General features: G+C 40.6%; 1 protein-coding gene across 10 annotated transcripts in view; it reads right to left on the bottom strand.

The window, feature by feature from the left end:
* The window catches only part of MELK (maternal embryonic leucine zipper kinase), a 104,371-nt gene that overhangs the window by 13,391 nt on the left and 78,950 nt on the right, over positions 1-12,030 (bottom strand). For 9 of the 10 annotated variants that reach the window (XM_004088779.3, XM_003263330.4, XM_030816458.1 and 6 more), the window contains one exon: positions 7,129-7,251. The exons of the other annotated variant lie outside the window; for it this stretch is intronic. In XM_004088779.3, coding sequence (XP_004088827.1) covers positions 7,129-7,251 — 123 coding nt within the window. The remainder of the gene's footprint in view (positions 1-7,128; positions 7,252-12,030) is intronic. 10 annotated transcript variants of the gene reach the window in all.

A 12,030-nucleotide genomic window follows, 5' to 3' on the forward strand; every position in this document is an offset into this window, starting at 1 on the left:
AATTAATACAACCTGCATGGTCCCAGAAACCTCAAGCCTAAATTTAACTTGAAGTAGTCCTAGGCTAAGTTCTGCCCCAGGAACCTGGTAGAAGCAAGCACAACTCCTACCTGAAAGAAAAGCTTCACTCCAACCCAACTCAAGCCCTTAACCCAAGCCTCAGATAATTCCCATGGAGTTCAAAGAAAAATAAACCTACATAAAAAATTCCACAAGACACAAGCACTATGAGCATAAAGATTTCAGATATTAAAATTATCAAATACAGAACATAAATATGTTTGCATGTTTAAAATAGTGAAACAAAACCATGAGAAAAGAACAAAAGACTACCAAAACTGTTCAAATAGATTTGAAAAAGAATAAAAACTTCTAGAAATAAAAACATGACAAAAATGAAAAGTGCAATGCACATGTCAAATAACAGAATAAAAGAGACATTTGAATAGAAATATAAACCTGAAATTACTCTGAATGTAGCCAAGACAGAAAAAGATATACGATACATGAAAGATGGTTGAAGGAAACAGAAAATGAAATAAAATGTCTAACATAAGGCTATTCTAAGTTCCAGATATAGATAGTATGGACAAAGCAAAAGCAGCAATTCCCTCTACTTTTTTTCCCAAAGGAAAAGAAATCAATACATCAAAAAGATACCTGCACTTGTATATTTATCTCAGTACTTATTCACAATAGCAAAGATACAAAATCAACCCAAGTGTCCATCAACAGATGACTGGATAAAGGAAATGTGAGATAGATAAACAGACAGACAGACAGATAGATAGAATACTATTCAACCATAAAAAAGAATGAAATCCTATCTTTTGCAACCAGGTGGATGGAAGTGGAGGTTATCTTAAGTGAAACAAGCCAGACACAAAATGACAAATATTGCATGTTCTCACTCATAAGTGGGTGCTAAAAAAAAGGTGTACACATGGATGTAGAGAGTGGAATGATAGAAAATGTAGACTTGGAAGGGTGAGGAGATGGAAGGGGGTTGGTGATGAGAAATTACTTAAGGGGTCTGATGTACATTATTCAGGTGACACCTTAAAACCGCTCACTTGACCACTATGCATGTAAGAAAATTGTACTTGTACCCTATAAATTTATATAAATATTGTTTTAAAGAAAAAGCAGGCTGGGTGCGCTGGCTCACACCTGTAATCCCAGCACTTTGGGAGGCCAAGGCATGTGATCACCTGAGGTCAGGAGTTCAAGACCAGCCTGGCCAACATGGTGAAACCCTGTCTCTACTATTAATACAAAAATTAGCTGGGCATGGGGACAGGCACCTGTAATCCCAGCTACTCGGGAGGCTGAGGTAGGAAAATCGCTTGAACCTGGGAGGCAGAGGTTGCAGTGAGCTGAGATCGTGCCATTGCACTCCAGCCTGGGCAACAAGAGAGAAACTCTGTCTCAAAAAAAAAAAAGAGAAAGTAAAGAAAAAAAGAAAAAGAACAAGCAGTGTATTATTCACGAAATTTTCAAAAATTGATTAAAAATACAAATCCCATACATAGCATGATGAATCATAAACAGGATACATAAAAGAAATCCACATCTCTACTTACCAGATTATACAACTCTAGAGGACACTATTCACAGAGACACCACACAGATGGTGTGTTCCCTGGAGGTATGCAATGCAGTAGCCCTAACAGTGAAACTGCAGAACACCAAAAGCAAAGAGAAGGTCCTAAAAGGAGCCAGAGAGAAAAGACAGACTAACTAAAAAGGCACTAGACTCAGGTTGGTTTTTCAATAGCAACAATAGAAGCAAGAAGAAAGTGGAATAATATCTTCAATAACATCCTGTGAATCCATAAATATTTCAAAATAAAAAGCTAAAAACATTCAAGAGCTAATACACTGGACACATCAATAGCACGGAATCCAGGAGGGGTAATAAGACATTAAGTGTTCTAAGGCCTTCATATTGTTTAGAAGGAAATTAAAGATACAGATTCATGGCTGGGTGCAGTGGCTCATGCCTGTAATCCTAGCACTTTGGGAGGCCGATGCAGATGTATCACCTGAGGTCAGGAGTTCGAGACCAGACTGGCCAACGTGGTGAAACCCTGCCTCTACTAAAAATACAAAAATTAGCCAGACATCGTGGCGGGTGCCTGTAAACCCAGCTACTTGGGAGGCTGAGGCAAGAGAATCACTTGAACCCAGGAGGCAGAGGTTGCCGTGAGCCTGAGATCACGCCATTGCACTCAAGCCTGGGCAACAGAGCAAGATTCCATCTCAAAAAAAAAAAAAAAGATACAGATTCACTTTATATTTCATTAAATTAAATATGTTAAAAATTTAGAGTAAATATTAAAAGAATAGATCTCAAATAGAAACCAATAAAATGTGGGAGGAAATTAACATAAAAAATCAAGAAATAAGGGGGAAATACAGAAAAAGACACATAGGAAACATAAAAAATGAAAGATATATAATAAATAAATCCATAATAAAAATAAATATAAGTTGGGTAAGCGCTCAATTAAAAAGACAGATTTTCAGTTTGCATACCAAATCTAGCTATGTTTTCTTTTTTTTTTTTTTGAGATGGAATCTCGCTCTGTCACCCAGGCTGGAGTGCAGTGGTGCAATCTCGGCTCACTGCAAGCTCCGCCTCCCGGGTTCATGCCATTCTCCTGCCTCAGCCTCCCAAGTAGCTGGGACTAGAGGTGCCCGCCACTACACCCAGCTAATTTTTTTGTATTTTTTAGTAAAGACGGGGTTTCACTGTGTTAGCCAGGATGGTCTCAATCTCCTGACCTTATGATCCACCCACCTTGGCCTCCCAAAGTGCTGGGATTACAGGCGTGAGCCACCGCGCTCAGCCAAACTATGTTATTTTTAAAGAGACATACCTAAATATAAGGTATGAAAGGTTTCATTGTTTTATTTGTTTCATTGTTTTATTTATTAAGGAAATCTTACTTTCTTTAATTTTATAATAGTTTTTGTATCAGGTTGACCAGTTTCCTCCCATCTTCTTATTCTTTAGGAATGATTTAGTTATTCTTGCCCCTTTGTATTTCCACATACATTTTAGAATCATTTTGACTTATTTTACATCCACTGAAAAGTTGAGATTACATTAAATTTAAAATTCATTTTGGGAAAAATTGAAATCTAGACCTTCAAATCTCCCTATCCATAAACAAAGTATACCTCTTTTCTTTCAGAACTCTGTGTATTAGCCAAAGATCACAGCATTTATTCATAGAAAACAGCTAAGTAGAAACAGTGAGCTTTGAGGTGTTTTAATTTGCCCTACCTATCCCCATTCTCCTCTCTCCAGCTCTGTGATAGCCTTAGAAACCCACAGCCCACAATCACGATGAAAACCAGCAACCTAGGAGCCACTGGAGGGGGCAGAACAGGTTGGAGGTCCTTCAAAGCTTCATGCTCAGAAAACTGTCATTATTTAGCCTGGCCAGTAGTTCCCTAGAAGACCCTACTATGAAAGCTGTCTTTTTTTATTCTTTGTTTTTTATTTGAGATGGAGTTTCGCTCTTGTTGCCCAGGCTGGAGTGCAATGGCATGAACTCAGCTCACTGCAAACTCCACCTCCCGGGTTCAAGCAATTCTCCTGCCTCAGCCTCCCGAGTAGCTGGGATTACAGGCATGCGCCACCACATGCGGCTAATTTTGTATTTTTAGTAGAGACGGGGTTTCTCCATGTTGGTCAGGTAGGTCTTGAACTCCCGACCTCAGGTGATCCACCTGCCTTGGCCTCCCAAAGTGCTAGGATTACAGGCGTAAACCACCACACCCAGCCTGAAAGCTGTCTTTATTTGACCTTACTCAGAGCCTGCCCAGTATGAACAGCCTTTTCCCCAGCAGCATCTGTTAAAAAGATTTAGAGGTGCCAGGCACAGTGGCTCACACCTGTAATTCCAGCACTTTGGGAGGCCAACGCAGTGGACCTCTTGAGTCCAGGAGTTTGAGACCAACCTGGACAAAATATTGAGACCCTGTCTCTACAAAATAATTTTGTAAAAATTACCTGGGCATGGTGGTGCACGCCTATAGTCCCAGCTACTCGGGAGGCTGAGGCAAGAGAATTGCTTGAGCCCAAGAGGTCGAGGCTGCAGTGAGCCATGATCACACCACTGGACTCCAGCCTGGTTGACGGAATGAGATCCTATCTCAAAAAAAAAAAAAAATTTACAGGCAATTGTTGCACACTGTGGCTGCCGAAGCAGTGAGTAACAGCGGGTGGTGACCACAATAAACTAACAAAAATGCTGAAAAAATAGTTAGAGAATAAGATGTCCACAGTGAATTGGAAAAGCTCCAAAATATACCAGGGTATCTACAAGCCCAATGTACATGTATAGGATGTGCTCATACCCAGGGCTGTGCATTTGCTCAGGAAAGACTTTAGAAGGGGCTGGGTGTGGTGGCTCATGCCTGTAATCCCAGCACTTTGGGAGGCTGAGGCAGGTGGATCACTTGAGGTCAGGAGTTCGAGACCAGCCTGACCAACATGGTGAAACCTCGTCTCTACTAAAAATACAAAATTAGCCAGGTGTGGTGGCGCACGCCTGTAATCCCAGCTCCTTGGGAGGCTGAGGCAGGAGAATCACTGGAATCCAGGAGGCGAAAATTGCAGTGAGCTGAGATCGTGCCATCGCACTCCAGCCTGGGCAACAAGAGCGAAACTCCATCTCAAAAAAAAAAAAAAAAACACTTTAGAAGGATCTAAGATCTCACCTCAAGCTGACCTTGAGGTTCTATACAAATAGGAAGTGAAATCTAATGCACAGTTGTCAGCTGCCTGGCTGAAAGTTGAAGGCATACCCCAGATGTACACAGAGCCGGCACAAAGACTGAGAGACGAATTGATTCCAGGCATCTAAGGAAACCTCACCAAGCATTAGCTGATCACTATGCTATTGAGCAGAGAAAAGGTATAGTAAAAATATGGTATTATAATCTCATGGATCACCATCATAAATGCAGCCCAACACTGACCTAAACAACTTTACAGAATTAGTTCAGAAAAGTCACTAACCAACAACAACGAACAGCAATAATACCAAATCCTGAGGAGGGGATAAATCTGATTACCGGAGCTGCCACATTATATTATTTAAAATGTCTAGTTTTCAACAATTACAAGACATATGCATGCAAAGAAATAAAAAAGTATGGCCGGGCGTGGTGGCTCATGCCTGTAATCCCAGCACTTTGGGAGGCCGAGGCAGGCAGATCACCTGAGGTCAGGAGTTCAAGACCAGCCTGGCCAATATGGTGAAACCCCATCCCCATCTTTACAAAAACACACAAAAAAAGGCCAGGTGCAGTGGCTCAAGCCTGTAATCCCAGCACTTTGGGAGGCCGAGGCGGGTGGATCACGAGGTCAGGAGATCGAGACCATCTTGGCTAACATGGTGAAACCCCGCCTCTACTAAAAATACAAAAAATTAGCCGGGCGTGGTGGCGGGCACCTACAGTCCCAGCTACTCGGGAGGCTGAGGCAGGAGAATGGCATGAACCCAGGAGGCGGAACTTGCAGTGAGCCAAGACAGCGCCACTGCAGTCCAGCCTGGGCAACAAAGCGAGACTCTGTCTCAAAAAGAAAAAAATACAAAAAAAAAAAAAATTAGCCAGGCATGATGGCAGGTGCCTGTAATCCCAGCTACTCAGGAGGCTGAGGCAGGAGAATTGCTTGAACCCGGGAGGCAGAGGTTGCAGTGAGCAGAGATCCCAACAATGGGCTCCAGCCTGGGCAATACAGCGAGCCTCCATCTCAAACAAAAAACAAACAAACAAACAAAAAGGATGGCCCATATACATGAGAAAAACAAAAACAGTCCATAGAAATTGTCCTTGAAGAAGTCCAGACGTGGGCCTTACCAAGCAAAGACTGAAAATCAGTTTTTAAATATGTTCAAAGAACAAAAGGAAATGTCTAAAGAACCAAGGGAAAGTGTAAGAGCAATGTCATAATAAATAGAGAGTATAAATAAAGATAAAATTATTTAAAAGAACAAAACAAACTCTGGAATTCAAAAGTACAATAATCGTAACAAAAAATTCACTAGAGGGATTAAACAGAACTTTCAGTAAGCAGAAGAAAGAATCTGAAACTTGGAAACGGGTTAACTGAAATTAGTCTGAGAAACAGAATGAAAATAGATAAAGAAAAATGAACAGGGCCTCAGCGTACTGTAGGGCACCATCAAGTGTGCCAATATACATGGAAGGGGAGTACCAGAAGATAAAACAAAGAGAGTGGGGCAAATAAAATACTGAAAACTTCCAAATTTGATGAAAAACGTTAATCTATACTAATCTTCATTAATCTAAAAAGCTCAACAAACTTAAAGTCACAATAAAAAGATTATCAAAAGGAAAGAAAAACAGATCAATTGCCACCAAGAGTTGGGAGGGGAAGTTAACCACAAGGGGAATGAGGGAATTTTGAGGAGTAATGGAACTGTTTTATATCGTAATTTTGGTGGTGGTTATACAACTGTATGCATTTGTCAAAACACACAGAATTGCACACTAAAAAAGGTGACTTTACCTATTTAACTACATGTAAAGTATACCTCATTATACCTCATTTTAAACAAAAAAGAAGGCCGAGCACAGTGGCTCATGCCTGTAATCCCAGCACTTTGGGGGGCTGAGGTGGGCGGATCACCTGAGGTCAGGAGTTCGAGACCAGCTGCTAACATGCTAAAACCTCGTCTCTACTAAAAATACAAAAATTAGCCAGGAGAGGCAGCAGGCACCTGTAATCTCAGCTACTCGAGAGGCACAAGAATCACTTGAACCTGGGAGGCAGAGGTTGCAGTGAGCCGAGATCGTGCCACTGCACTCCAGCCTGGCCAACAGAGCAAGACTTGGTCTCAAAAAATAATAATAATAAACAAGAAATAAAGGAGCAGTAAAGAGCTCTAAAATAGAATCTTGGCTTTCTTCAACTTGGATATAATTGACTTCCCTTTCATTCGTATTCCAGTTATCTCTCATAAACATTTTCAGTGGCTTAAGCATTCATTAAATTTGCAAGCACACCTTGGTTTCACATTAGTCTGGTTGTTTTTATAATTGAAACAATAGATTCTGCCTTAAATAGTAAGAAAAATTACTAACCTGTGATGTTTGGGGAGTAGCAGCACCTGTTGATAAATTATCTTCACACCAATCATAGTCTATTAATCCCGCCACATAATTTTTATCACTTGTGGTCACATCTTCCAGACTCCGATTATTTGACTATTCAGTGAAAGACAGAATAACTTAAAGATGACAGTACTATGATTCAATATTTAAAATACAGTCATGCATCACTTAACGACAGAGATACATTTTGAGAAATGTGTTATTAGGCAATTTTATCACTGTGTGAACATCATAAAAGGTACTTACACAAACTGAGACGTCAGAGCCTACTACACACCTAGGCCACACCTAGGCTATATGTTATAGCCTATTGCTCCTACACTACAAACCTGTGTAGCACGTTACTGTACTGAATACTGTAGGTGGCTTTAACATAACAATAAGTATTTATGTACCTAAACAAATCCAAACAGAAAAAGGCCGTCCCCGTGGTGGCTCATGCCTGTAATCCCAGCACTTTGGAAGGCTGACACAGGTGGATCACTTAAGCTCAGGCGTTGGAGACCAGTCTGGGCAACATGGTGAAACCCCATCTCTACAAAAAACAGAAATTAGCCAGGCATGTGCCTGTAGGCCCAGGTACTTGGGAGGCTTAGGTGGGAGGATCGCTTGAGTCCACAAGGTGGAGGTTACAACAAGCAGAAATTGTGCCACTGCACTCCAGCCTGGGTAATACAGCGAGACTCTGTCTAAAAAAAAAAGAAAGAAAAAAACAAGAAAAGGTAGAGTAAAAACATGGTATTATAATTTTATGGGACCACCATCATAAATGCAGTCCAACGTTGTCCTTATGCAGCACAAAACTGTATTCCAGGCATAGGGCAAGGCCCTGGAAACAAAAATGAATAGGAGACACTATATTGAAGGAGCTGACCATCCGGTACAGAAAAAGGAAGTCAGAAAATTTCAGTTCAAATTATCAGAAAGGAAAATCTCCAACTCTCAAATAATATGTCTTGCAACATTCTTATGTCATATGGCATACTACTTTACATTATCACATAATCACTATAATACCAGACAACTCTACTGCAAAGTTACAAATAAAAAGATCTGATAAAGTAGAAGATGGAGGGGAAACAACTTCGAAATATAGGTTTCTTCTTTGTAAGAATATACAGGGTAGTGGATAATTTCTACCAGGAAGAAAATTAGCCTTATGAAGGATCTGCTAGGGATAGGACATTTGGGGTCTTGTGCTAACAACGCCACCAAAATAACTTATGTTCTTTCATTCTTCCTTCTCTATAAACTAAGGGTATACTAATTATACCCTGAATTCAAGACTGTGCGTGTACTTGGAGTTTTTATTTATCCTTCCTTCCTTTTCCCTCAATATATTGTTAATCTAGCCAAGCAATTTTACTTGAGTTTCTTATATCTCATCCTTTTTTTCCCAAAGTCTCACTGCCACTATCCTAGATCAAGGACAAATCTTCTCATACCTAGACTATTCAAACAGACAATATTGTCTCTACCACTAATCTTTCCACTGTCTCAACCAAGGATGACAGAGTTCTCCAGGATTACCAATTACCGTCATTTGGAACTGGACGCATGGAGAGCTAGGCTGAGAAAAATCCTAAAGCTAAGTCTAGGCTTGGTGGGGAGAAGTACAGTGCTGTACCAATGACGGCTGTCATGGGTACTCCGGTAGGGACTAATAGCACACATATCACCCCTGACTGAACAATTGTATACACCACTGGATGAATTTTTCAAAATCATGTTTATGTCTCTCTCTCTTGCTCACAAATCGATGGCTCCTCATTAACTATTGAACAAAGTCTAAAATTCTGATGTGCATTTTCAGGTTCTCTACTATCTGGCTCTTGTCCACCCTTCCAGCTCACTTGCGTGCTCTCTCTCTCTCTCTCCCTACTTGAACTCTTCTTTTTTAACACAAGTCCAGCCACTGTCAACAGAATACATCAAGCAAAGTTAGGTGCCCCTGCTTTTGCTGATTCCATTTATCTTGCCCTGAATGTTGTGCCACTTCTTTTCCATCTTTCTAACCTCGACTGTTGGTCCAGTTTGGATCTCATGGTGATCATTCCTGTCCTCTAAAGCTCCCCCGGACACCTCTGGTCACTTCTCTGGCCCCCATCATCTACTATGATGCAGTATTATCTATGTATATATATATATATGTCTTGCCTCAACTTGACTCTTAGAGAACAAGTATCATACTTTACACAGATTTGTTTCCCAGTAGCCCAGCATGGGGCCTGAAAATGCTAATGACACTGATGATGTGGTTATTTGTGATTCTTGGATCAGTCTGTACTGCTGTTTCACTGAAAGGGCCACCTATTGATTGATTGATCGATCAGGATTACTTACTTTCTTATAAACAACACCCCAGAGAAAAGGGATAATTCTATCAAGGAGAAGAACAGTACAACCAGACTATGCGACTTGCTTCATGTCTCAATAATTTGCATAAAGATTAGAAGCAAACCCAAAATTTGATTTCTATTTCACTTCTTGTCATTAAAATGTCTCTTGATCTGCCATAAAATTGATTCAATAATATGACTTTGCAAATAATTAAATTATTAGGTAAATGTTCATTATGTAGTATATGGAAGATAAGAGTAAATATGTTTCCAGGTCTTTTCCACTTACAACTCATATAAGCAGATCAATTGAGACCAGGCCAATTCAGATATAAGAAAATCCAGGCCAGGCGTGGTGGTTCACGCTTGTGTTCCCAGCACTTTGGGAGGCTGAGGCAGGTGGATCATCTGAGGTCTGGAGTTCGAGACCAGCCTGACCAACATGGTGAAATCCCATCTCTACTAAAAATACAAAAATTAGACGGGTGTGGTGGCACGCACCTGTAATCCCAGCTACTCGGGAGGATGAGACAGGAGAATCACTTGAACCCAGGAGGTGGAGGTTGCAGCGAGCTAAGACCACACTATTGCACTCCAGCCTGGGCAACAGAGCAAGACTCCGTCTCAAAAAAAAAAAAAAAAAAGACAATCCAATGTCTCAGGAAAATGTCTCAGGCCCCTTAACTGAGTGTCGTAAATTTTAAAATTTAGTGAAAGTGATTTTCCTAAGCATAGAGGTATAGGTATCTAATAGCTTTCTCCAATTACCTTGAGCAGATGCAAAATTCAGGGTTTTGCATTTTCCTGGACCCAAATGTGTTACTTGCACCTGAAAGTTTAAAGGGTTTGGCAGTGTGGGCGGGATGAGGGATTGGCTGATTCAAGGAGCCCATGTGCAAAAGAGCTGCCTAGGCACAGAATATTTACCAGCCATTAAAACTCTCCAACAACAGACTAGAAAACCATGCAGGAATAAGATTATCTCCCTTCAGAGATTTCTTTACACAACAGCCAGTGTACTGACCAACTAGGGAAGGAAAAAGGGGCAGGTTAGGTCTGGCAGTGACATAAGACCCACTATATCCGTAGCACATGACTGATGAGTACCAAAAGGAGATCTAAATGAGATATTAAAGGAATCTGAGGGAGGGGGAATTCAACAAAAGATCACAAAAGAGGTGGTATTTTAACTTTTTTTTTTTTTTTTTTTTTTTTTTACAGTTTTGAGGCCTATAAAGGGGAAAAAAAAAACAAACTTTCATCCACACAGTCAATTGTGTTATCTTGGATTTCATAAACAGGGCCAACCAACTACCTTTCTCTGAGGATGAGGTACAATTTCCTAGTGCTAAGAGTATTTACATTGCAACCTGAATTAATCTGAGGGAAGATGACATTACAAAGTTCCATACCCATCTGGCAAAGTATTTGGATAGCTGAATTTTAAGCCATGGAAAATACGAAGAATCACACAAAACAAGGACTAACACAAGCATTTAGGAATGACATAGTGCCTCTATGTACATAAGCTCCTTCATCATTTTAAATGTCCATGACAGGCCAGGTGCAGTCACTCACGCCAATAATCCCAGCACTTTGAGAGGCAAAGGAAGGAGGATTGCTTGAGCCCAGGTGTTTAAGACCAGCCTGGGCAACATAGCTGGACTCTATTTCTATAAAAAATTAAAAATTAGCCAGGTGTGGTGGCACACACCTGTAGTCCCAGCTACTAGGGAGGCTGAGGCAGGAGGATCGCTTGAGCCTGGAAGGTTAAGGCTGCAGTGAGCCATGATCACACCACTGTACTCCAGCCAGGACAACAAAGCAAGACTTTGTTTCAAAAAATAAAATAAAAAAATGTTTTAAAGTCCATGACAAAACTGAGACAAAGACAGCAAAGTAGAGAAAAATAATTTGGTTATAACAAACACTAATCAACATGCTCCATTTCAGTATGCAAATTTTAAAAGAAACAAAAACCTAAACCCTTAACATAAATATCAAAATATTTATCAAAATATTTCATGTCATATAAAGTATTATATATTCCGTATCACAGATCCTATTCCCAACAATTTTTTTGTTCTCTGCAATTCAATAATGTGTCCTTTAAAAGTACTTGAATGCATGTAAAAGCACACTTTAAAAAAAAGACTGGAAAGACACAATAAATATTAACTACATCCTCCACAGGTAGTTGGTTTATAGGTAAATTCTATTTTCCTTTTAGCTCATCTGTGGCTTAAAAACTTTCTTTTTTTTTTTAAGACAGAGTCTTGCTCTGTCGCATAGGCTGGAGTGCAACGGCACGATCTCAGCTCACTGCAACCTCTGCCTCTCGGGTTCAAGCGATTCTCCTGCCTCATCCTCCCAAGTAGCTGGGACTACAGGCGCTCACCACCACGCCTGGCTAATTTTTGTCTTTTTAGTACAGACGGGGTTTCACCATATTGGCCAGGCTGGTCTTGAACTCCTGACCTTGTGATCCACCTGCCTTGGCCTCCCAAAGTGCTGGGATTACAGGCATGAGCCA

Source organism: Nomascus leucogenys, chromosome 8, assembly GCF_006542625.1.
Source record: "Nomascus leucogenys isolate Asia chromosome 8, Asia_NLE_v1, whole genome shotgun sequence".
Classification (NCBI taxonomy): domain Eukaryota; kingdom Metazoa; phylum Chordata; class Mammalia; order Primates; family Hylobatidae; genus Nomascus; species Nomascus leucogenys.